The 26,007-nt window shown below is 37.4% G+C and overlaps 4 protein-coding genes across 9 annotated transcripts in view; all 4 read left to right on the forward strand.

The window, feature by feature from the left end:
- The window catches only part of carmil1 (capping protein regulator and myosin 1 linker 1), a 30,488-nt gene extending 26,407 nt beyond the window's left edge, over positions 1 to 4,081 (forward strand). The window contains exons 35-38 of the mRNA XM_088010432.1: positions 3 to 194; positions 319 to 456; positions 1,176 to 1,331; positions 1,638 to 4,081. Of these exons, the coding sequence (XP_087866558.1) occupies positions 3 to 194; positions 319 to 456; positions 1,176 to 1,331; positions 1,638 to 1,765 (614 nt within the window). The 3' untranslated portion in view covers positions 1,766 to 4,081. The remainder of the gene's footprint in view (positions 1 to 2; positions 195 to 318; positions 457 to 1,175; positions 1,332 to 1,637) is intronic.
- LOC106919936 (secretagogin-like) lies at positions 4,063 to 8,447 on the forward strand. Its single transcript, XM_014990599.2, has 11 exons — positions 4,063 to 4,402; positions 4,913 to 4,983; positions 5,136 to 5,231; positions 5,537 to 5,626; positions 5,732 to 5,788; positions 5,936 to 6,013; positions 6,100 to 6,155; positions 6,903 to 6,948; positions 7,060 to 7,119; positions 7,441 to 7,509; positions 7,950 to 8,447. The coding sequence occupies exons 1-11, from the start codon at positions 4,063 to 4,065 to the stop codon at positions 8,073 to 8,075; spliced, it is 1,089 nt and encodes a 362-aa protein (XP_014846085.2). The 3' UTR covers positions 8,076 to 8,447.
- A 1,535-nt stretch (positions 8,448 to 9,982) lies between these two features.
- On the forward strand, positions 9,983 to 11,581 carry LOC106919934 (uncharacterized). 2 transcript variants are annotated; one of them, XR_001418731.2, is made up of 4 exons: positions 9,983 to 10,130; positions 10,214 to 10,257; positions 10,328 to 11,454; positions 11,525 to 11,581. XR_001418731.2 is itself a non-coding variant. In XM_014990596.2 (3 exons), exons 1-3 carry the CDS (start codon positions 10,015 to 10,017, stop codon positions 11,341 to 11,343), a joined length of 1,176 nt encoding a protein of 391 aa, XP_014846082.2. In that variant the 5' UTR covers positions 9,983 to 10,014; the 3' UTR covers positions 11,344 to 11,581. The 2 variants fall into 2 exon arrangements, 1 of the variants encoding a protein (XP_014846082.2); XM_014990596.2 differs by having other exon boundaries at positions 10,328 to 11,581.
- Positions 11,582 to 14,128: 2,547 nt separating this feature from the next.
- The window catches only part of LOC106919931 (MTSS I-BAR domain containing 1), a 55,903-nt gene continuing 44,024 nt past the window's right edge, over positions 14,129 to 26,007 (forward strand). The window contains exons 1-2 of one of the 5 annotated variants that reach the window (XM_088010433.1): positions 14,129 to 14,959; positions 25,752 to 25,813. In XM_088010433.1, coding sequence (XP_087866559.1) covers positions 14,888 to 14,959; positions 25,752 to 25,813 — 134 coding nt within the window. In that variant the 5' untranslated portion in view covers positions 14,129 to 14,887. The remainder of the gene's footprint in view (positions 14,960 to 25,751; positions 25,814 to 26,007) is intronic. The other 4 variants (XM_014990592.2, XM_014990593.2, XM_014990594.2 and 1 more) reach the window with 4 other exon arrangements.

Here is a 26,007-nt window from a genome sequence, read left to right on the forward strand (position 1 = left end):
AGCGAAGTCAGACGTACATCCTGCGGTTTCCACAGACCCTGAAGACCCCAAACCTGAGCTGATTCCTAGGGCCAAACCACCAAATACCACCCCCAAACCAGCCCCAGCCCAGACTGCTAAAGCACCGCTGGTTGCTCGCACATTTGGACAACTCAGTCCAACCAGTCCCAGGTCATGCAGCATCTCTGTCATTGGTAAGATAAGACAAGTCTAATAACTAAAACCTACAGCCATCTTTTAGATCTCTGCTGGAAATATGCATCTCAAAGCACAAGCTTAGGTTTTTCAGATTTTTTTCTCTTATTTTTTGTCTCCCAGATGATTCAGTAGACTCTGCCCCTGGCAGTGTATCTCCCAAAGCACCACTTCCTGCTCCCCGTCTGAAGAGGGCGCCGTCGGAGCAAGACAGAGAGAGCACAAGCAGCAGCTCTGCAGGACTTTTGTCTCCACTGGAGGGTTACTATCTCTGTCTACCATCCAATAATAACCCAATTGTCTCAGTAGAAGCTGATGCCACAGTCTAATATCTGCAAAAATGTTCAGACTAGCTGTATTTAAATCCTAAAAATGCTACTGTAAAGATAAATATTCAGCACCACTGAAACCATAAAACACTGAGAGGAAAAGAGCAGCTACAAACACAACAGTTAATTTAACAGGTGACCAGATGTTTAATGAAGGCTTTGGAGGCCATGACGCCTCCACACGCAGAACAACAGAAGCAAAAGTCCGTCACAGAAAAAAACCCAGAGCAGATGCTCTCAGCTCCAGCCTGTAACTTGGCACGTCCAGATGTCTGCGTGCATCTGTGATTTTGTAGTTTGATGCTTCACTTCTGTAATTAACACTTACAGGAACCCCTCCTCCTCTGTAATCAGAAGTTGTTGCTCTTAATTGGTGTGTAAAAAGATGTGATTTTAAAATCAAAGAGACAGGAAAGAAAAGAGAATTTAACCATTTTTTATGGAGTCTTGGGGTCATTTATTCAAGGGTGTTACATATGAAATGTGAAACATTTTACATAATGAAAAAGCATTTGCTATACACATTTTCTTTATCTGTTTATGTGGATGTGTAATTTTTAAGACTAATTGATTAGACAGAGCTTAAACATAAAGAACATTTATTAGTTAAAATAATTCTCAACCCAGGTTTTTCTTCTGTTCCTCATGTAGCTGAGTTTCCTGCAGATGGCGATGCTTTCGAGCAGCACAGCATCACAGGTGCAGACTCCGGCATCAGCGGCCGACAGTGGTCATCTCTGAAGAGCTCGTCCAGTCCGCTTGGCAACGAGGAAGAACGCGAACGCGCAAAGTCCCTCCCTGGCTACGGTTTGAGCATTTACCCTTTGTGTTATCCCATGTCCAGTTTTACTGATATGTCGTAATTATTAACACTGTGAATACGTAATTATTATCAAACCCCACATGCAAAACAATTCATTAGCCAAAAAACGTATTTCATTAAACAAAGATTAATTCCTTTGGTAGGTTAAGGAAAGCAATTGAAACTTTAGAAAACATCATAAAAAAACCATTGTTATGATGAAGCACAAAGATCGCCTATAATCTTATATGTTTTTAGATCTTTTTTGTCTATCCTATGTCCTAATTTCATTTTTTTTTGTATCATTCTAGTGAGGCTTCCATCTCAGACAGACATGGATCTCAGTCCAGCTGGCAGCGAGATTTCAACTTTGAGCTCTGACCTCAAGCCTAATAACAAATCTGAGGACGAATCCGGTGACGATACTCCTTCAATGTGATTCCAGCAAGATGTTCGGCATCTTTTAAATCTCATCCCATCATACCTTCAGAACAAAACAAACCTTCTAGGGCTCAGGTGTCAAACTCCAGTCCTGGAGGGCCGCTGCCCTGCAACTTTTAGATGTGCCTCTTCTGCACCACACCTGAATAGAATAATTAGGTTGTTAGCAAGACTCTGGAGAAATTATCTACACAAGAAGGTGGTAATTAAGTCATTTCATTCCATTGTTCCTGTCGCACATCTAAAAACTGCAGAACAGTGGCCCTTGAGGACTGGAGTTTGACACCCCTGTTCCAGGGGAAGGAGTCTGTGTATGGAAATATTTAATTTGTGTTTCTTTTAAAAGCTTCCTAACAACACATGGCAAAGAGGAGTTTAAAACGTTTCTACAATCTCACACATTTTCTGTTGTTTTCACAGCTAAGACCTTTAATAGGACCATAAAGACTGACGTATGTTACTAGTGCAGAGATCTTTTGTCAAACATTGCTTACTATGGAAAGCTCATTTATTCCAACACATGGGAAAATACAACATATAAAATATATTTTGTACATACAAATGGGTGTATATAGGCCTGTCGCGATAAACAATAAATCAATTAATCGCACGATAAATTAAACCTATCGACCTCATTTTAATTATCGGCTTTATCGTCTCTTCCTGCCGTTTTTTTCTTTCTCTTGATGACACTGAATGAAAAAAGGCTCAACTCCGGTGCTCTCCACTGACCTTCCCTTCCTCATTTCCTTAGTGTAATGTCCAGCGCACACTACACGAGTTGTCGGCCCATTTTCAAAACATGAGAGACACATTAGCCGACAGAAATCCTGGGTATAACGGTTCGATCGGGTTCGTCGTGCCGTGTGGGCACATGGGCACAAAATAATGGCTACAAGTCCAGTTAACTCATTTTAAAACGAGGCATTAATCAATGCTTTACTAGAATCTACCTGTGATGCATAAAGTCAGCGTAAAGTTCTGACTGGATGAAAATCATTATAACCCGTTTATGTCACGTTAACAAAGAACCGCTGAAAACTTACCGGGTTTATCAACTGCGGTAGCAATTTGACTCCAACTCCTCCCCTTGTCCTTTCTATATTCTTTGTACAAAATGTTAAATAAATATTATTGTTGTTTCCACATATCATCTCCGATGTCCGCTAGATTTTGGGGTGGGGCGTGTCAGCTGTTTCGGATTCCCCTCCGTAATTTCCCCTCCGAAAGCACGGAGGAGAATCCGCGCTTTCCTGATCGGTTACGAAATCACCAGCGACAATCTTAGATCGACCAATGTTCTAAGAAAATACGGGCAAAATATTCCAATATTATCGTTTATTGCAAACATTTTTTAGACAATTAATCGCTCAGAAAAATTTGTTATTCTGACAGGCCTAGGTGTATATTAAAGCAGTGTTGAGGTTTTATAATTCTGCTGAAATTCATCATGAATGGGGGAAATTGAAAGGTTTTGTTACAAAGTTTTTCTAAAATCAACAGTTTATATTTTTGTCATTTGAAGTAAACTTTACAATGCTAACCTGACTACTGTTGCATCATTTTACCTTCAAATTTAGCTGGTTTTATCAGTTATTTCGAGAAAGAAATTTCTCTGATTACTTCTGTATTATATCTTTTACTCAGACTTAATAAAAAGTGTATCGGTACATTAATCAGTTAATTTCCTAGGTTTTTATTTTTTTTTTATTGTTTTTTATTTTTTATTTTTTTTATTTTGAGCTTGTAGAAACTAAAACAGTGTATTTCTTTTGGCTTTGGTGTGTTTTGTCTGACTGAGAATATTAGGGTTTTCTTTGGGGAATGAAAACATTTAAAACTGCATTCTTCAACAAAAATGTTTTGTTTGTCACCATTACCACACCTTTGCTCTCCTGCTGGGATAACATCACAAATGTTTCCTGTAAACAAACATGAGATGTTTTTTTTTTTTTTTTAATTATCCACACTGCTGCTGTACCTTCACAATAAAAGTTGTTGTATACTTGCATCTTAATGATGTACTGCTGCACTTATGTATGTATTATATGGCTATGTAAATATGTATTGATGTTTGTTTAGGGTTTCTGTTTAGTGAATACATATTTTTGTCATAAGGACATTTTGTTGTCTTGTGAAAAATGATTGCTAGAACTTGGTGATGGGCTTCATTTTACTGGGAAAATATTATGTTATGCTTCCTTTTTTGAAAATGTCATTTTAAATTGATTATGTAAATGGTTATGTTAGCCTGGAAATGTGACAAAAATCTATTGTTATGTTTATATCATTAAAATGAGGTATTGGTCACGCACCCCGCTCCCTCTTTCTATGCAGCCTCTGTTATTTTCTCCTGTTATCCCTCCCCTCACATATAAAAGGCTCAACCTCTCTGTTGTTCCATTTTTTTTACTGATATCAGAATACACCAGAGGGAAAAGTCTGATCTTACTTCAGTGGAATATTTATTTTCTCTGCAACTCTAAAGAATTATTTTACTCTTGTAGTTTTGTTTTTCTCCTTTTTCTTGTCATAAACTTGGCTTTTGTACGGATCACCAGAACCATGGACAGTGCACTGGACAGACTTGATGCTGCTCGTTTCTTACAGATTTGGCAACATTTCGACAAAGATGGTACAAAGACCTACGAAACTCTTAATATATCCTTTCTAAATTAAAACAGTTATTAAATAATATATTTTGCTTTTATTTTCATTTGCTTAGGTAAATATAATAATTGATTAAACTTTGAATTATGTATTTGCTGATTCACTATTTTGAAAATCATATCTCTTTAATTTACTTGAGGACAAAAATGAATTACTTTATTGCCAAACAGTAGTTTACTTGCATGGAATTCTATCACTAATGAAGATTTTATGTATAGGAGGATCACCTTAATTATTCTGATATCTTTTACAAAAGAATTATCTTAATATTTTAAATTATTTTTTTTTAAATTATATATAAAGTTTTATCTAAGTTATCACTGTTCATTTCAGCTATGTATTTTAAAGACTGAAAGACAGAAATTCACATATGTTACCAATGAAAAACTATTGAATAGTTTTGTAGCTTTATTCAGTTTTTAAATGGAAGATTTTTAGTGAAATATGGAAATTCTTTTAATATTCTCTTTCATAGACAAAGGCTACATTGAAGGAAAGAAGATGGATGACTTTTTCAAGCATATGTTGCACAAACTTGGAATGAAGGTAAATATATGTCTGAGGTTCAGGATAAGAATAATCATTGGTTTTATTGCAAAAGAGTCTGAATGTGGATTTGCTTCCATTTGTTTTTGGTTTTTCATTTGTTTTGAAAAGCAAATTGGTATGAAAACACAAATAACACGAAATGTTTTCAGATGGAGGAGATAACAGAGGACAAAGTGAGAAGAATGAGGGAGAGATTTGTGTCTCCATATGACTCCGCTCCTGACAGAAACGTGCAGATTGAAGAGGTAATACTGAAACAGCTGAGCCGCTGATGGAAACATTTGCGTAGATTTATTTTTTTGTCCAACAGGAGAAGAAAAAAAATCCTCATGTGCTTGACTTTAGGTTTGAGTGACTGCACAGAATTTAAATTAGCCTGGCAGACTTAACATATCAAAGCTCACTTTTTTTTTTCTCTAATCATGATTGCCTTGTGAATATAAATTGTAGCAAAACATAAAAGGGAATAAAGACGGATCACTTTGTAAATAACTGTGTCTTTACTGAAAGTAGAACATCTTCCACAAAAACTCTTAATGCCTGTTTCCAGCTGGCTGTCGTGATGCTTCCAGTGGAGGAGAATTTCCTGCTGTTGTTTCGCAGAGAAACTCCGTTGGACAACAGTGTGGAGTTCATGAGGGTAAGTGGATAAAAATCAATGCATTCATTGTGAAACAAAATCCTGCTGAGTCATCAAAATATTATGTTCAAGCTTTTACCATGCATCTGCTTTCTTTCATTACAGATTTGGAGAAATTATGACACAGATAGCAGTGGTTACATTTCAGCCAATGAGCTTAAGGTTATGTGTCTCCAGATTTAGCTTCATATAAATATGTATATCTTTCTTTTTAAGTGTATTTGAATCTGAACAAAAAATATTAAGAAGTGCCTGCAGATTCTTACATCAAATTAGTTGTGTTGCTCATAAACTCTTGTCTCTCCACAGGGCTTCCTACAGGACCTGTTCCTCCAGCACAGGAAGTCCATCACGCCCCAGAAGCTGGAGGAGTATACCGAAACCATGGTAACAGGGCATCATGTTGAGACCAAGTTGCTAAGATATCTTTTTCACTGCACGTTGCCTTTATTTTATCTTTTCTGTACCTGCAGATGAAGATGTTTGACAAGAACAGGGATGGCAGGCTGGATCTGAACGACATGGCCAGGTACCACTGCTCTGAAAAAACAGCAAGAACCTCTCTACCAACGGCAAGCAGCTCATTCTGCCATTGGCCCCTGCTTGGTGTTGCTTATTGAGCTGTTTGATTGATGTTTTAATAAACGTGGGCCTCAATAGTGAACCCCAAACAGTCACAACGGCCAGGCATTTGTTCAAGTTTTCTTGGGTGCAACCCACATACACAACAACGGCACGCTGCTCAACCCACAAATGGATTTTCCTTACAAATGTGGCACCATTAAAGCAAAAATAAATAGGCTTTCCATTTCTATAAGATTTCTTGCCATCAATTATTGTCACAACTTGGAAATAATCAATCAAGCATGCATTCATTTAGTTTTTATTCTGTGGCTGTATGAGGGGTTTCTTTGAAATCTTGTCCTGGGTAATTTCAAGAGCTTATGGAGCCCTAAGTTTCTGCAAAGTTTGCTAATTTACGACCAATTCTGCTAATTGTATAAAAACCTAAAACTGACTAACTGTATTTCACTTAAATCATTAATTGTTACCTTGACTTTGTCACTTGTTTATAAGGTCTCTGTGATTTGTATGTTTCCCGTATGTAATGTACTTTGTAGATTTAAACAGAACATTTAAAAAAAGACTGCGCACTACATTCTTGGTTAATATGTTATGCTTAAAAGAAGCAACTAATAACAAAATGCAACATAAATGTCAGAATGTATTGGAATTTGTTGTTTTGCATTTTCATTGTTTTTCTGTTTTTTCTTAGAATTTTGGCACTGAATGAAAACTTTCTACTGAAGTTTAAGACAGACGTGAGTTCAAATTTAAACCCCATTTCTCTAGACACATTTATATGTTCTTAAATTAATTTTCTAACATCCTTCCAGACCTCATGAACTTTAAATCTAATCTGACTGTTTCAGGCTTGCAGTCTAGAGGACAGAAAGAGGGACTTTGAGAAGATATTTGCTCATTATGATGTTGTAAGTTCAGATTTCTTTGGTTTCATTCTTTCTCTTCTCTGCTCTTTTACCACCACATAATGACTAATTGAACCTGATTTTCTTTTACAAATAATATAAAGCCACAGATGATTTTTTATGAAATTGAAAGTTTTGTTATAGAATATTTCAGTTATGAAATGCAGCTGTACTGCATCACAAAATACTTATTTTGCTCTTTAGATATTGTTCTTATGTTAAGATCTTCTATTTTTACAGTAAAATGTGCTAGCCAAACTAAAAGTTAAAGATACGGTAATGCGACTTTTACCTGTATGGAGCTGAAGTATGTTTTGTGTGTAGAGTAAGACAGGTGCACTGGAGGGGCCTGAAGTTGATGGATTTGTCAAGGACATGATGGAGCTGGTGAAGGTAAAAAAAAATCACAAATTTCCAGATTATTTTCTTATTTTATAAACACAGATGAAACTGCCTCCAGTCATATTTATATTGGGTTGCATGATGACTTAGTTGTTTGCACTGTAGACTTAATTCAACATGGTCTTGGGTTCAAATTCAGGCCCATCTGTACGATGTTTGCATGCGCTCCCTTTGCAAGAGTGGATTCTCTCAGGGTACTCCGGCTTCCTCTCCAGTAGCCCAAAAATATGTGTTAGGTTAATTTTCCTTGTGTGTGTATGAGTGTGTGTGTCTGTGTCAAATTCTAACTTGAGCTACAAAATTTTCTAGTTGAATATATGTTTTTCCAATGGTATGCAATTAATTTTTAAAACAATATTTGGATGGATGGACAGAAACGCTGTGACCTCAGATTTTTCTTCTAAGAGCCGCTCTCTCAAACCTTTCTGCAGCCCAGTATCAGCGGGATGGAACTGGACAAGTTCAGGAAAGCCCTGATGGGTCACTGTGACATCAACAGAGACGGAAAAATCCAGAAGAACGAGCTTGCTCTTTGCCTTGGCCTCAAACTCAGTTAACCCTTCATTAACCCTCAGTTAACACTTCATCAAAGAGTCTTTTTTTATCTTGAATTCCTCTGTGCTATCTTTCTATTCACCTTAAGGCTCTCCATTTCTATCCTTTTATTCATTTGACCATTTTTTTGCTACTTTAAAGCATTTTTATTGTATTAAACTAATTGGCTGTATTACAACTATTTATTTCTGTTTAAAAAACTACATAAAAACTAAACCTTACATGCAGAAGATACACAATTTTAAATAACTTATCTGAATTGTGTGAAGCTTTGTGATGTGATAATGTACAATGTGAACTAATATGAATGATCATATTGTGAAACTAGACAAAGCAGTGATGACTGAATATATTAAATAAAACTGTCACATGTGTATGGTTTCCTGAGTAGGTTCAATTACTTGCACAAACACAAGTTACAGGTAAAATAGAAATCAATGGCTGACAATAGGAGCAGTTTTATTATTATTATTACTATTTTAATATTTGATGAAGAAGTGTATATTTTTAAAATAAATCCCTGAATTAATAAATATGAGGCAGCTTGCTTTACACATTGTCTGTTTTTGTCCTATACTGCACTAGTTAGAAATATTGATTTAAGTTCCACTTAAATTTATGCCACAAATTATCCATACCCCCAATTTAGGTTTAAAGTATTTTTTTATACTTACCTCCATTTCTTTTCCTTGCAGACAGTAAAAAAAACATTTTGAGTGACCAAGCCAGAGTCCTGGTTTGATTTTGATAGAGAAACTCTGGAGGGAGAAAATTAGATCGTAAAGAGTCCTTCCAAACTTTTACATCTTTTCACCAAAGAAAAACAATAAAAATACCTGTGAGTAAATGCCGACAGCTAGTTAGCAAAGGATTTGATTGCTGAAATGTGAACAAGATTTTTGTATTATTGATTACTGAAAAGGATATAAATGATTCCCCTCATTATATATTTATATTTTATATTGATTCAGCCTTTTTCATTGTTTTGCAACATTTAGAGGACTTGGCAGCAAAACACTTGAAGGAAAATATTTTTACATCCAATCCAACAACTTTTAGCTTAATTGTAAGTAGTGCAAAGTGAGAGGCAGAAATAGTTTATTTCTAATATCATTATGGATATTAGCACTTCAGTTGTGCTAATATCCGGTTTATGCTATTTATTGAGCATAAGCTAAGGTTTCACAGAATTGAAAGTAAAACAAATATGGCGTTAAGTCTAGATTATTCACATACAATCAAATAAAATCCACTCATAAAGTAAAGTTAGGGTTAAATCCACTCCAATTCACATCTAATTCTAATCCAACACTGTCAAATTCAGTTAATCATACTAATGTTAGTTGGTATGGATGTTGCATTGCCTTTATCAAGAAATATGAAGTTGCTTCTTCCACTCACCGTTTTTCTCTGCCTCCTCAGAATGAGGATTGTGCATGAAGCCAGATTTATAAGGTATGATTAAGCTGCACAGAGATTTTAAAGAACTAAATATCCTTATGTTTCCACAACAGGCACCATGTCCTGCCAACGACTTCATAAATACAATGCAGTAGAACAAAATATAAATACTTATTTGTCATTGCATGTAGAAAAAGGAAATTGAACAAAAATACGATTGTGTTGTATTTATTCATTCATTGTTTGTTATTTAAATTCATTATGAGCCAGAGGATGAAAATCTCATTGTTGAATAATGATATAAAAAAACACTACAGGAAGGAAATATTGAAGCCCAATGCAAGAACTTCCCCTTTAAGAGACTATAGGAGCTAATTGGGTGGCTCACAGCTGTGAGGAATGAAGCTAAGTGACATCCCAAAAGAAACAACGTCAGCCATGTTCCCAAAAAAAGACTCCAAGCTGCTTCCAATTATTAATCAGTGAGCCGTGTGGCTGGCTGACATCTGAAACCTTTTAAAGGACCATTGGAGCTGGTGTATGTATGATGCTAAGACTGGGGCTTCTTTTCTTAGCAGTCTGTACAGCAAACAGTTTGCGGACTGTCTTGCTTCAGGTTTTCTGAACAAAGAAATGACTTTTGGATTATATTTGAGGTTTGACTACACTTCAAAATTCTGCAGAGTAAAATTACAATGTTAAATGAAATAACCAATTCTGATTAACTGGTCCTTTTCAGCATTCTATTGCTCTCTCTGACAACCTTTGGGCAGCTTGCAACAGGTATGGATTCATTGAACTCAAAGTGTTGTCTCATAACTACCTCTCACAAATGGCTTTATTTTTCCCATAGGAAATGTCTTAAGATATCCAAGTAGAAATCTTGGCCCTTCAACTCGAGCTGAGACTCTGCGCCGCTCTTACCGACCTGTTCCCTCCAGTTATCTACTGCCACGAGGTTCTGTGTCTACCTCAACTTTCCTTGGAGATTTATCAACTGAGGCTTCCAAACTATGGGGCTCAGTTCCTAGCCAAGGTCAAAGGGGTTATGGCAGGCAAGTAAGTAGTTACAGTCAACCAGGAAGTGTATCTAGCTACAGACCTGCCTCAGCTCTGACTTGGCAGCAACAGCCAGGTGGCCTACTCCATAGGGGTCCAGGAATGAGGGAACCTTCATCTCAAGGGGAGAGGCGCTATGGCTCTAGTGTTGTCTCCAGTGGTGCAATTGAGATTTATGCACCACCTCGACTGCAGCCCAGTTCACCTGCCACTGGCATACAGTTGACTCCAGAATCTGCTTCCCAACCATCCAATCAACATCCTGCATTCCTTCCACCTGCTGTACTCCAGACCAAGGCGGGCATGTGGGATGCTGTTAAGTTTCCGAGTGCAAAGGGTCCACAACCTGCTTCCCAACCATCCAATCAACATCCTGCATTCTCTTCACCTGCTGTACTCCAGACCAAAGCAGGCATGTGGCACACTGTCAATCTTCCAAGCGCCAGGTCAGAATCCACTGCTAGACGACACCAACACTCTTTGTCAGTGCCTGCTACGCTGAAAACCAATCCTGGCCAGTTGGGCATCTATACTTCTGGTGTATGGGCTCCAGAGTCAACTGCCCAGCGACGCCAAAAGGCCTCAGCTGTACTGCAAACCAAGAATGTGTGGGGTAGTGTGCTTTCCTCTGACTCTAACCGAGTTGGTGCCAACTTCAGGAGTTCTAGACCACTCTCACCTGGAAACCATCCTAGAGGGCTGCAATCATGCTGCCATACCACCCGGCAGCAGACAAGGTTGCTGGGCTCTCTGGCCTCCAGTGTACCTCAGAACAAGGATATTTTGCAAGATACCAGTGGAAATTCATAAATGAAGCCTGGGTCAAGAAGCTCTACAGTAGATCAGTTAATGTGGAAGTTCCCTACTAATGTGGAAGTTAACTACAACTGTCAAACAGAAATGGGCTCTGAGATCTTAATTGTAAGTCACTTTGTCATTTTGATGTTACACACTTGCGCAATGTCTATAAATGCTCTGTTTCTGTGCTCAGGTTTCCAATCCTCTGGTCCTTTGTGGATTCATACTGAAATAAACTGCTTGAAACTGTTTTGCATTTGTCTATTACAAGATTGGTTACAAGAGCTACTACAGATGTACAAGCCTTAATATTTTAGAGGCTCCATCATCTGACTTATTTTACCAACTGGGTGTAACTGCTGGTGATATGGAAGAAACTCTGTAGCTAGTGCTATAAGGTTGAGAGCTGCACTAGAACTAAATGTAAGCTAAGGGAAACGTTAGACGTCTCATCAAATTCACAACTAACTGCAAGACTGGGCCAGAGGGCAATGGGGGAGGGGCAACATGTAGGTCTTTGAACTATATGTTTCAACCAGTTATTGGCTCTAAATGTGGTAAAGTGCTACCTTTGGTGTTCACCGTCTTAGCACTGGTAACTTTTTACTCAAACACAACTAATGTGGCTTACCTTTTTAGCATGTTGTGCTCTGCATCACTGGTTTCAATTAGCTTTTAGGTGTGTTGAAGGGATGAATCCATGCCAAGTAGCACTTGGGTATGTCGGTTTCTATTCAACGCTTCAGTGTTGGGTGTTTTTCACCATGCAGGGAAGCACTTAAAATATCGTAACATTGTACATGAAAAGCAGTGTAAAATGAGTCTGATCGCTGGTTCCTTGTCTCCACCCTCCTCATTATCCCCCTCCCTGCCACTCTGATAGCAGTTATTAGTTCATTGTTCCACTATTCAGGCCAGATAATGACAGAACCCTGCTTTCTTCTGTGCACAGACTATCATCCCATGTGTTTTGTGCTCCCTGTCATTAAGCAGCAGGCCTACATGGTAAGTGATGGTACTCTGTAACACTGCCAGGCTCCCCAGCTGATCCCTGTTCAGTTCAAAGTGGGTTAAATGCATCCTTTTACACTCAACATTTTAAACTTCTAACTTAAGGTCTGTTCAGATGAATATCACATCTTGTCATAATTTGATCCTACTGTACTAGCAATATCTTTCCAAAATGTATTTGAGCTATTGTACTAAGAAACACTTCAAGGCTTTTAACTCTTGATTTTAAGAAACTTCACCAATTCTCACATATTTTCATAATTTAATCTGAAACTAAACCTACAATATAAAGCAAAACATCTATACATAAAGTCAATTTTCTTTTGTTTGGGATTCACTAAATTAGTCACTGGTTAATGGTTCATAATGTATATATGTAAACAGTGTTTTTCAGTTTTGTGTATTTCTGCTAATTGGGTGCATTTCAGTTCACCTGTTTCATTTTTGCCTCATAATTATTCATATTACATTTTGCTACACTAGAGTAGTTGATATATAGGCTTGGCAAAGTCTTACTGCAAAAACAAAAATCCTAGTACTTTTTTCTAGTTTCTAATTCAAATACACTTGAAATAAAGGGAACAAAACAACTAAGTAGCTTTTCAGCAAGACATATGAGCTCGTTTTGAATCATTAATGTCTTGATAAAGTACTGGTAGATTATTTCACTTATACTAAGACGTTTTCCCATGTTATAAGTCAAATAATCTGTCAGTGGAAATAGTACTTTTCATCAATATAAAGCGTGTACACACAGTGAGTGGAAAAAGAAAAGAATGTCTTTATGAGCCTAAAGGCAGTCAAAGCTGAAGCACAAGTTGCCATATGTGAAAAGTGTGTGCAGAGAATCCTGTGCTTCCATGAAGCTGGAGCTGTGTGTTTAGAAGTAATAAGGCCATATTTGGGAAGATGTGTGTGCTGTTTATGGAACTCTTCAGAGCTCCTGGAAGAAGGTCATTTCTGTTTCTATTTTTAGATTCATCCTGAATCATGTGCACTGAATGGTATCTTGGGATTGTTTGGGTGAAAAAAACATCCTTCTTCATGTTAAGTCTGTATCTGTGAGTCTTTGTGTCAAACAGAAATTAAGCCGTTTGACAACATTTATAGGAGATAATCATCCTTTATTCCACCAGCCATTTGTTAGTTTTGTGTCCTTCACTTACAGGTCCACATTGCTCTCTCCAACCCAGATTTTTAGAGGTTCCTGTCTTAGTTTTCTTGTCTGTTGAGGTACTGAGACAATGTTTCTGTCTCAAGTAAATGCAAATTGGGTCACATACTTGCTTACTGGGTGCACCATGACTTAAATGAAGAACAAAACTGCTGAAGAACTCCTTAAAACTGAACTCGATTAGACAAATAATGTAAAATCAGTGCAAAATCTGGAAGAAATGTTGGATCTACTGCTTAAATGTATTCCGCATGTGAATTAAATTTCACAAAGTCCTCAGATAAAACTGTTAAATTTAGTATAACTTTTATCTCGCTGATAATTTTTTCCTTTAAAAATGCTTGTTTAATTCGTCCTTCCTGTCTATTCCATACTGTGTATTTATTCCTTATAATGAAGTAGTTCAGTAAAATATTCACTAGATGGCGACGTGGTCAAAAAGATGAACGTGAGTGCTTCTCAATGAAAGTCCTGTTAAAACTATGAATCCAGAAAAATAAAAGATTATTTGTGATATTTCTCTTGTTGTGAAATTTTGCACAAACTATTTTAAAAATAGCATCTTTTACTGATATGCTCCCCTTTCTGACATTTATTTATTTATTTATTTATTTATTTATTTATTCATTCATTCATTCATTCATTCATTCATTCATTCATTCATTGAGCAGCAGTCTAGAAATTTACGCTCGGTATCAGTCCCTAATGCTTCTCCTTCTTATTTACGTTCAAAATATATTTTTGTGTGTGTTGTAAGTAAATGCTTGTTCATCTGCTGTGACTAAAATTGATCTATTTTAGTTGACTGTTCTGTTCTTTTTCCTCCTTCTTCTACATCTGAGATGGTTTGTTTGAATATTATGTTTGCGTGTTAATAACCACAGCCTATTGGGCCTAGTAATTAAATCAGTATTGTCCCTCAGACAACACCCTCCATTATGAAAAAAAAAGCCTCCCTGATTTGTAGGCGGGGCCAACTTCCAGCGCGTCCACGGCCCAAAGAAGCGCGCTCCCGTGCCCGGTCCCCTGTCTTGGTGCCTGAGGCGCAGCTCTGTGGAAAGTTGCTCCTCTCTCCGGCGGTGCCGCGCTCCTCTCTGCTGTCACTTCACTTCCCACCTCCGTCATGCCTCTCCTCCTCCTGCTGCAGACATGGGAGTTACCGGCTGCGACTGGAAACTAACCGACTCTGCTGCGCCTTCTGTCCGCGTTCAGGGCTCCGTTACCAGCCGGGGACACCCCGCAGCGCGAAGCTGAGCCTTTTCCGATCAGTTCCACCCTTTTTCTGTGATTTGTTCGTTTGGTTCCGCGTCATTAATGGACTCCGGGAGCTGCGTGTGAGATTGTTTGCAATTTCCGTTCACGCAGCTGAAGATGGAGACGGTGATGGAGAGGGAGTGCAGCGCGCTGGGGGGGCTTTTCCAGACTGTCATTGGAGACATGAAGGTAACAAATGAAAATTGTTGCTTCTTTTGACTTGTGATCACAATCTTCCTGTAATAAATTTCAAAGTGATCCTCCAGGCTGCGTTGCACAAAAGCAGGGAATGTTGGAGTAATTGTGTTTGTCTCTCTGATTTGCAAGCGACATCATTAATTTGCTAATTATCCTGGAGGGGAGAGAGCTGGGTGGGTGGGTGGGGGGCAGGATGTGAAGGGCTGCAGCTCATTGCCTCAGTAGCATGTAAACCCAGGTTTACCAAGGTAACCAAACACAGGAGAGCTTTGCATGGATGAATCACTGTTGCTTTGGCGCTGCAGGAGATAAAAACATAATTAGGTGCAAGATGCTGAGCCTCCTTTCAGCTTCAAAGAAAATCCAAAACTCAACAGAAAACCTAGATGTTTTATTTAGAGGTTAATCTAAACATGTCACTGGCGTTTCATGAGAATGGGTTACATTGTTCATAGAAAGAGATAACATTTCCCTCAAATTCCTTTTCTTTTTCCTTTCTTCAAGAATAGAATCTGCTTAAAAGAATGGAAATTAATCAGGAAGTCTGCTAATGAAAAAATAATGAGTAGCTATTTTAAAGCTGTGCTATTTGTCAGTGCAAATTGTCAACTTTTTTCAAGAAATGGCTTCTAAAATGGGAGATTATCCTTGGGGAAATATGAGATTGATTCAGAAATGATTTTTTTTTCTTGATCTTTCCCTCCTGATGCAGGTCAAATACTGTCACAAAAAGAACTCCCACCAATTCTCAATGTCTTTTTGTATGATAGCCCCGTTTAAGGGTCAGGTGGGTGTTGGGGTTATAAATCTGTTGAAATCAGAATTGGCGATGAAACTAGAAAATGAAAAAATATGAATGGTGCACCTCTGAGACTTATTTATGTTTGTCTTTCATCTTTTAAAGATATTTTTGAAGTCAATTATTTTTCTACTCATCAAAGCAAAAGTGCCTTCAATGTTCACTTCATCATCTTCTGATACAAGAAAACTGGACTTTGATGCTGAAATGCAAAAAGGAAATTTGATGAAAAGTTTGCTCCTTTACCATCATATGTTTCTAATGAGGTTGAGTAGGCACTGCTGACCTTCATTTAGTTTATTTTTAAAAATCAGTTCACAACAGCAAATTTAAGTCTCATCAGTAGCCATGATGAGACAGATTCCAGTGAAGAGTTGACGGAAACAGAAACAGAAAAGCAACAAGCAGCCAGTCAAAGTGATGGAAATAGATTCTCATAATCTTGAGCACAAGATTTATTTGATTTTGTTATAATTATTCTTACAGTTAAAATAATGGTATAACATTCATTATTTTGTTGCCATTCGTGGATCTACTCACAGAATAAACATTGTTCAATGCATTTGTATTTTCAAGTCTATTTTGCCAGATATATGTAACCACATTGTTTTATAGAGAGCACCATACATATTTTAACATGAGATGTTTGGCCATCAGAGCAGCTGTAGCTTTTTGTGAATGGAAATATTTCCAAACACCCAAATTTGTCTTTCCTGTCTGGAAGAAAAAGAAACGATTTAAATTCAGCAGTATGTCGTACAGCAGCACTTGAGAGGGTCAGTGGTGCCCCATTTCATGCCCAATCACAGTCAGAGAAAACTTCAGTCACTTCAACACTTTTCCTGACCTCTCATTTAGAGTACTTCAGACCACAGGAATGCTGTGGGTTTCTGCCTAATATAGCAATTAGACATAAACCCCAGTGAACCCAGTATACCCATTTATCAGTTTTGGTTGATAAATGGGAATGTTGCATGACGGATACATCTGTTCCTGTTGGTTCTATAGTTACAGACAGGTGGCTTCTAACAAGTGTAGCTGTGGGTTCTCTGAAGAAGGTCTGGAGTCCTTTGCCACTCCCTTTTCCCTTCTCATGTTTCCATGTTTTTATATTTGTTTGTTGTCATTCACTCCATTTCCTCCTCTTTCTCTACTCACTCTTTCTTCATCTTCTCCCACGCTACTCCTCCCACTTCCACCCGGTTTGTTGTTCTCCTTTATCCTCGTGCTGCCTCTCTGTTCCTTCAGTCTCAGGAGAAACAGCTAGTCCTTTAAGATCCAATAAGACTTTGATCTTTATCTTCGTTCTGGATATCAAGGCTGTAATCGATAAAACATCACAGTAACTTTGAATGTGATTTTAAAGAGTTAAAACGCAATCTTTTTAACAGCAGCTAGCTATCAAAGACTTTTTTGCGGTTAAAAGTGGTTTTGGATTAAAGCCAAACAGTTTTAAAGTAACAGATGCAGATTAAATGCATCAGAAATGAGTTAAACTCATTTGCAGGTGTATGCATATGAATTAAGCCTCCAGAATAGAACCTATTCTTGTGTTTATGCATTGGGAGATCCTTGTCGTCATATTTAATGATGGATCAAATGAGAAATTAATCTTTTGGAAGACAGGAACATTTTAGTTTCCCAGTTTGAACTCTTTTCTTTTTTTTTTTGTTTTGTTTAGAAATGTATCAGTGAAGTCATTTTCAGAGATGTACTTTTAAAGCTGCTTGGTTTCTGTTTGAGGTCGTCTGTTTGGACATGTTGACTTTTACTGCTGCTTTAAAACTCTGCTAAACCCCACTGATGTTAGTAGGAGGGAAAACTTTGTCTACACTAAACTTTATAGGGCAAAGAAGAATTTTTCGGTTTTAGTGAGCCTGTAGTCCTTAACATAGCTGTCCTGGATTCGATTCCTGACCCCGTTCCATTTACAGCATGTTGTCTGCCTCTCTTCTCTGCCTGTTGAGCTGCTAATGAATAAATGTCACTAGCAGCACAAACGAAATATAAAAATACATTTGAAAATGAACATAAATCTGCATTTGACTTGCTAATCAAGGAAAAATCAACTAATTTTGATTATTTGATTAGTCAGCTATCACAGTTTAACTGAGTCTGTGACCAAGCTGAAGTTCCTGTGTTTTTGCCTTGAGTCTGTAACTCAACTCTGTGCTGCTATCAGTCAAAAATACAATTTGAACAATTTTGTGCAGCAGCTGCTTGTTTATCCTGTGACAGTCACAGAGCACCACATGGTTTCTACTGAGAGGATGCTCTGTTTTTCTGCTGATCTGCATATGCAATGTGGAAATTTACCAACTTTTATCTTTAAGCTTTGCATCCTAACATAATGAAAGCTGCCTCCCATCTGTTTGTTGCCAATTATCCTTCTTCAGTGGTATTGTACAGCACTTACATTTCTTACTTGGATGCCAACTAAGATTACTTTAAATCTTAATCTGCCAGTAGTATGAATAATTTTGGACTTGGCTGTATGTTATAGTTATTATTTTTTAATCTCTTTCTGCAGCTGGAGAGGCAGATTTCTATGGTGTTAATTTGTGTTAATTCTGGACAGTTCTATATAGTTTTGTTGGACAAGTGAAGGCCACGTGCTGTTTTGGAGTGTGATGCATCCAGCAGTCATGATGGAAATCATTTCCGGAGGCTGGTGAGGCATCAGTAGGTGACGAGTCGGGAATAAGAAGAGAACTCAGAATCAGATATGTCTGACACTGATTGTCGGGTCACATTCAAGCAATTTCCCTCACTTTCAGTGGCCAGATCTTTGAATGCTGACTCTGTAATCAGTTGGCGACCAGAGCTGTATCCTTCAGGTGACAAACACATTTTCACCAGTTGATATTTGGAAACTCTAAATCTTGCAATTTGAGTCTGTTGTCTGACTTCACCGTATACTTTATCTTTTAAAATATAATTGACAAAAATGATGTTGGAGACTCGCTGACAGATTTCTCATCTGATACAACTATGTGGGTGGGAGCGTCTGTTTCGGTGTCGCTGTGGAGGAGACCTCAGTCTGCTGCTAATTGTCTCCAGAATGCATTAACGTCCTATTTTCATTCGCCCTCCACTCGTCAGCCGAATTAAAGGAAAACAAACAGGAAATGCCACAAGCACAAGGTTAATGAGGTAAAATAAGATTGTGTTTGTCTGTAATCTAAAATGAGGTGCCGACTGTTTACCTTTACCCAACAACCCTTAGTCATGTAGAACATTTTATGTTCTTTAAAGGAGGGAGCTTAAACTAGAAGCCTGAGATCTTGAGAAAAGCTAATTTGATGCAAGTTCTTTTTTGATGGGGGAAGTGGCTCTGAATTAATGAAACTGAATATGATATCTTTAGGAATTTTTGATACATGATTGAAAAATGATAATGAAAGCTGGTATCAAAACCTGTTCTTGATTGATTAAAGGAATAAAAATATGCAGCACGAACCAGTTTGCTTTTCCGAGGCTAAATGTTTGAACCTCGCTCTGTTGTGTTCTGAATTTTGGCAGATAAGTGCTTTAAACAGCGGCAGCTCAGCACCAATGAAATCATTTTTCATGATTCCTGCAAACACATGCTTAATATTCCCAAATCAACCAGTTCTTTTTTTTTTTTTTTTTTTACAGATGTACATCTGATATCTGATCTGTTTTTTTTTAAACAAAATTGTACTCGCTGTGTCAAACTGGATCTATTAAAAAAACAGCTAGTGACAGTTAAAGATATACAAAGCTCATTTTATTGTCTTAAATTGGACTGTTTAGAGGCAAAACTAACTCAAGACTGGGAGATTGCCAGGTTTTTTTTTTTGTTGCTCAAAACTTACTCATCTTTAGGTGCTAAAGACAATTCTTTCCTCAAACTCAGCACTGCTAAAGCTGTTGGAAGTATAATATTTGCTCAACAAGCTCTAGTGCACTGTAATTTGTTTGGTTGGCCAATTCCCTAACAGGATTGTGGCTCTAGCCCAGGGTTCTGCAACCTTCACAATCAAAGATCTGTTTTTGTTCTCAAAAATGGATCTGTAGCTAAATAAAACTCATTTACTGCCACAAATATTATTTTTAAAAAGATTACTTATTTTTGATAAATATCTATGTTAGACAACTTGTTAAAAATATTTCATGTTATTTTAGGTTTTAAAGAAGAAAACCATAACTATTGCAAAAACAAGGCGATACATTTTCTTCTGTAGGATGTTGTGTAAAATGACGAAAAATGAAGTGCATATTTTCCAATAGAGCAACAATAAAAATAGATTTGAACAAATATTACTGATGCTTTCAGTGTATGTTCTGGACATTTAATGTAAGTATCCCATTAAAAAACACAGCTAAAATCTACAAGTGTTGTTATATCTACATTATCATTACCTGGTTCTTTATCATGTTGTAAACGGCCTCTAAAACCTGGAGTTAACCCAGTACTAACTTTAATCAGGATCTAAAGTCTGGATCATGGTGAACTGTGGAAAATGAAAACATTATACACCACTTTTTTTAAAAAAGTTTGGAGTTCCATTTTGGTTTTGATGTCTCAAAAAAAAAAAAAAAAAAACTGTGAAAAGTACTTCCACAATTATAAAATGTCAGATTTATTACCAATAAGACCATTTCACTCTTCCTGCGGTTTATTTAGATTGTATCCACTTTTTCTAACTCAGGTTTTTTTTAACTCTAGTTTCTTTTTTTACTCTAGTTCCTCAATGCTGCAGGTGCAAATTAGAGCTAATTAATTAGGGCTGTGGCGTTTAAAAGGTGCATTTGTTTAAAACAGCGTTGACAAAGTGGTGATATGACAGCATAGCGTTAATTATTTAAAAAGTAATGATTAATACAGGAATGAGAGTTATACATTGGCTATAAGAGACGCTCGGATATCAGATCATCAGCTTCTCTGTGTTACTCTGCTGAGTGCATCATTTAACGGGTGTCCTGTGAGACTGACCTCCTACCCCATTTTGATTAAACTGAGTGCATGAGATGTTTAGCGTGGCCTCATTTTGCTTCATTCAGCGCTTCACTTCAATATCTGCATCCCCTCTCTGCAGTTTGATGTATACCCAAATGGTTCCCACATCCCTTGCAAATGTGAACGTGTCTTGCAATAAGCCGTTAATCATCTACACGCCGTTGTGCTGGTTAAAACGAAGCAGACACATTACTGTTGATCCATTTAAGTGGAACTGATCTGCATGCTTGTCCCCAGAGGAGAAACCAGCTCATCCTCTTATAATGTGAGCTGCTTTACACTGAGCCTAAAATCTGCTTTTACACCTGGATCTGCTGTGGTGTTTTTCCTCTGTTTTATAGTTCATGTTTCGTAGAAGCACCACTGCTGCGGTTCTTTGTGTAGAGAGTTGATGTCCATATAGGGAACTCTTGCTGATGTTAAGTGGCACATAAATAGCTTGTGTAAAAGCAAAATATTGTTGTCGTTTTTTTCCACAAAACTCAGCCTGTTTTTTTTTCAGTAACTTCTACAGAAGACAATAATTGACTCTCTGACTTAGTTTGCTGTAACTTTGGAAGACTTTGAATTCGGGATCTTTGTAATTTATACAAGTTTGGGATTTTCTGGATATTCAGCATATTAGAAGTCCTGCACTGTAAATTGCAGGATGCCATGTTTCTCCTTGCACTTGGTTCTTGATATTCTATAGTCAAGCTTCAGAGGTTTAGTAAAGGCTTTTGACTAAGACTTCAATAAGACAGAAAATCAGCTTTTTTTCAAATCAGGTGTCTGCCTGTTGTTGCAACCAAATCGCAAAGGTTAACAGAGTTCTCAACAGCCTTTTAAGTGAAATAAATAAACCTTATGATGTGCTTTAGGTTTAATGGTGTAACAACATCTAGATTGCAATGGAAACATTAAAGTTGGAACTGCACATTGATTTTTGGAGCTCTGGTCAAGCGGGGCACTTTGAGTTTTTATCTTTGTGTTGTTGCTGGAACAAACCCGCTGGCTATCCTGAACCTGTCTCTGTTCTTGTTTTCAGTTGCAGAGGTCATGTTTCTGTTTGACAAGTCAAGTTTCATTGATTTTTATTTATTTTTAAAAGTTGCTAGGAACTGTAATACTGGCCCTTACATGACATAACACAAAGTTTTTGAATGTATTTTATCTAAAGTAAGGCTTACGGTCATATTCAATACATTTTGATATATTTGAAAGGGTTATTCAATCAATTCATAAATTTACTGTTCTTTATTCAGTGAAGCAAGTAGAGGTGTGTGACGTAGCCAGAGATTACAATGTCACAGAAAACACAACTGAAGTTTCACTTGAGGAATAGTTTGACTATTTAGCACAGCACTGTTTTAGCCAGTCTGGTTCGCATTGTTTTAAAATGTGATGATTTTAAAAGTGAAGTTGTTACTGTATATTTGATTTGAGATGCCTTAGACCTTTGAGATTTAAAAGAAAAAACAAATCAAGAAAAATCTGTCTAAATGTCACCAGGGCCTTAAATAACTACATGTTTGTGCTGTCTTGTTGTAAAAAGGATTTTTGGCTTTTCGCTACTTGCACTATATCAGTTTGACATGGTTTCAAAGAAATTACTGTCAAATAATACTGAGAGTTATTCTCAGATTTTAATAAAAGGAGCAGAAACGTATCCAGTAATGTATAGAAAAATATTGATGGCTGGACTGGCATTTCTTTTTATCTCTCTCCTTTAAGGCTTGGACAAATATTTTAAGAGAATTAAATCAGCTTTGCTTTAGCCTACGGTTCTTCACAATCAACATTAAAGAAAATACCCTGGAACAAGCAAAAAGCAAATGATTTTATAGTTTAAGCTTGTCCAGTTGCTTACAGAGCTGAACAAATGGATCAGTGGATTCCTGAAGGACCAGCAAGCTGCTTCTGCTGCCTCTCGTTGTTACCACGGTGACAATTTATGTCCTCAGTGACTGATGGATGCAGCGACTGAGACCTTGCCCTCTCTTCTGTGTATATTTTAAAGAGAAGGAAGCCAGGAGACAGAGAGGATGTAATGAGCTGTGGCTATATATACATGTATAATATGGAGTGCAATAGAGAAGATTTGATTAATGAGCCGGAAGAAGGAATGCCAGTGCTTTTGACAAATTGAAGGAGGGTAGGTATGGAAAAACGCTGCTAAAGTAAGTGTGCAATGCATGTCAACATGGAGAAAAAGACAAACGGAAGCAAATCGGGAGCACAGAAGTGTGTTTGGGTGAGGCTACATGCACGTGAGACTCTCCCCTCCCCAAAAAAGCAGCCCCTTTCTCTATCTGAAGCCCCTTCTGCAGCAGGAGCATTGCCATGGCAACGGTAGCCAGGCAATGACGCCGGGCATCACTCTCACAAACGAGAGGCTGAACACGCCCAGCTGCACCGTTGGATGGGGAAAATGTGCAGAGGATGACGCAGGAGAAAGAGATGGTGGTCGCTAAGTGGAACCAGAAGAGGAGGAACTCCCTCTTCCTCCACTTCCTCATTTCTCATACAATGGTTAATGTGTCATGAATATTGTATTATGTCTTATGTTTATCAATGAGAATCTAAATGAATAGCATGGCAAAAGATCTTATTATAGGACCCTGGACTCATGAATGCAGTCAGAATGGACTAAAAACTGAACATTCAAAGTGATAGTTTAGAATTGTTCGACATTTTTTTGTAAGTCTCTGTGAAGTCACAAGTAATGGTGTATTTATATTTAATGGATAGATGTCGAATCACAAGGAATTTCTAGAAAAATAAAATAAAATAATGTGGTGAAAGGGTTGTATGATGGAGGTCCCATTTTGTTAAATTCAGCAATGAAAAACAAACCTAAATGTTTGTATCTGTGTATTCGGTGGCTTATTAGCTTATAAACAGTCTACACTTTAACAAGGTCAGCACTTGTCATTATGAGTGTTACAATGTTAAATTAAGGCTGCTGGTTGGATCAATCCACCTCATTAGCCTGATCAGCTGATCGATAACCTGCTAAGTTAATTTCCAAACAACTCAGTGTAACACACAGTCTTTCAGATTTTCATGCATTGAATATAGCTCTAATTAATTATTGAAAAAAATATAATCCTGATTATTTTGGCCAATATTGGAATGGCTACTGATTTAAAGTGACGATTTATTGCACTTGAAAAACACTGAACTGTCTTCAGACGCGTTTTCCCCGACAGCTTCTTGTTGACTTTTTGACATAAGAAAAATTAACACTAATCAGAGATTGAATGCAGCAGTTTAAGCAGTTTAAATAAAGCTTAATGAAATAAACAAATGATAAATGAGTAAGACAATGAATATCTCCAGCAACAAATTTTTGCTCTCAATTTAGTGTATCTTCTAAAAGGTTCTATAATAAAATGTACATAGCTTACCCCCTTATTTTAGATTTAGGCTAATCGGATTGATTGTGTTGATTTGATCATTTCACCCATTGCTATTTTGTGCTCTAGTAGTTTTGGGTAAAAGGAGTCATCTAATGTGACGAATCTGCCATTTTGGGCTGACAAAACGAATCTGCACAAAGTTCATAAGTTCAGCCTTTTAAAGGAACAAAGGCGCACAGCCAGAAGACATAAGATAAGACCATACAAGTAGCATAATTACGTTTTAACCTAAATTTATGAATTTGACACTTGGGATAAATGCACAACCCTAATAAGAACAGTCTTAGAGATGCTGTCACAAATTACTTATAATGGAGCTGCACACGTTGGCGCAATATATAAATCATAAACTTCGTACTTCATATTTTTGTTCATCTATAACATTAGCTTGTGTCATAGACTGGACAGATGAGTTGCAGCTGATTCTGTGAAATGATATAATCAGCAGTTTTAACCAGTGTAGTATTTGTGTAGTTTGGCTAACAAAATGGCAGCAAACTTAACACATCTTGTGAAGTTGTGTTTCATATAAATCAATATGTCTCTTTATCCCATTGGCATAAATTCTTTTAGTTTGAATTTTACATTTCTAACAATTTATTACAGTAGCTAAAATAGAAGATCTGTCTTACCAGCTATGTATGGTTATGTTTCTGCACAGAAGGTTAATACAGATGATAACTTCATAGATCCGCCTATAACAAAACTGCTAACTGTCCCTTTATTTTGGAAATCCTTTATTTAGAATTTTAAACAGGCAAAGGAATTGTAATACTTTTCAAAGTATTACAATTTAATCATACGACTTATGAGTCTTATGACTCACAAGTCACATTTTTGTTTGGGATTGAAAACAAATCTGTGATAAATTTGGTGTTTACCACATGATCCTGTGAGTAGAGACTCCCCAGATCTTTTGCTGCAGTTAAAAAGGAGGGTTTAAAAGCCCCACCCTCTTGGATGGCACCCTGTGACTCCTGCTGACATTAGAAGGGTACCCTACTTTCTCGTGTCCCTGTGTGTTTAGCTGCAGTGTCAAAGCGTTTCCTTCAGTGTAACTTCTCAAAGCACACGTCGAGCAGCACCGCATTGCAGCGTTTGCTCTCTCGGCCCTCATGTCTTTCTCATATTAGTCGCAGTCTGTGGACATGGGCTGGATTTGCATGCCCGGAGGGGCTTGTTTGGCCCTTTTCTGTGCACAGGCAGCTTTGGGTGGGGCGTATGGATCGACCCTATTGATCGGTCTCCATACTGTGTGACGGAGACCGAGCTTTTTCTGTTTAGAATTTGTGTTGAGGTCAGACGAGTTATGCATGGGGGAGCTTTTCATGAGGGGCAATAATTTGGCTGGTTTTCTTGCTGAAAGCATATGATATCAGTTTAAAGGATAAAACGGTAAAACAAACTGTGGACCTGCTGTAGGAGTATGATCATATAATATAGTAAAGCTGACATTGTCCCCCCTTTTCTTCACTGCCTTGCTAATAAAAGGATGATGTTCCCAAACTTAGTGTTAGATCAAACTTTTTTTAATTTGATATTTGATTGAATATACTGAAAGTTTGCATCTATCATTGCTTTTTTTCTGTCTGTCTTCAGGGCAGCTACCCCGTCTGGGATGACTTCATCAGCAAAGCCACCAAACTGCAAACACAACTAAGGTAAGTCACACATGCTCAGTCATACTCTAATGATATTCAATTCTGTATGGAGTAAAATGCTGGGTTTTCTCAACATTTTTGGCAGTAAGTATTATAATGTGAAAAAAAAGTCATGTTTCATCAAGCAGCTTATAATAGACAATGATAAACTGAGTAAATACAAAATGTAGTTTTCAAAAGATGTTAAGGGAAGA

The sequence above is a fragment of the Poecilia mexicana genome, unplaced genomic scaffold, assembly GCF_051168715.1.
Source record: "Poecilia mexicana isolate PSO_F unplaced genomic scaffold, ASM5116871v1 scaffold_11, whole genome shotgun sequence".
Lineage (NCBI taxonomy): Eukaryota > Metazoa > Chordata > Actinopteri > Cyprinodontiformes > Poeciliidae > Poecilia > Poecilia mexicana.

What these genes read in the sequence shown, in the direction of transcription:
- LOC106919936 (XM_014990599.2), top strand. Translation starts at nt 4,063, where the DNA reads ATGAGGTATTGGTCACGCACCCCGCTCCCTCTTTCTATGCAGCCTCTG. An exon ending in TGCACAAACTTGGAATGAAG is followed by an intron (nt 4,984 to 5,135) that starts GTAAATATATGT and finishes AAATGTTTTCAG; the next exon opens with ATGGAGGAGATAACAGAGGA. An exon ending in AGGAGTATACCGAAACCATG is followed by an intron (nt 6,014 to 6,099) that starts GTAACAGGGCAT and finishes CTGTACCTGCAG; the next exon opens with ATGAAGATGTTTGACAAGAA.
- LOC106919934 (XM_014990596.2), top strand. Translation starts at nt 10,015, where the DNA reads ATGTATGATGCTAAGACTGGGGCTTCTTTTCTTAGCAGTCTGTACAGC. An exon ending in ACTTTTGGATTATATTTGAG is followed by an intron (nt 10,131 to 10,213) that starts GTTTGACTACAC and finishes GGTCCTTTTCAG; the next exon opens with CATTCTATTGCTCTCTCTGA. An exon ending in CTTTGGGCAGCTTGCAACAG is followed by an intron (nt 10,258 to 10,327) that starts GTATGGATTCAT and finishes TTTTTCCCATAG; the next exon opens with GAAATGTCTTAAGATATCCA.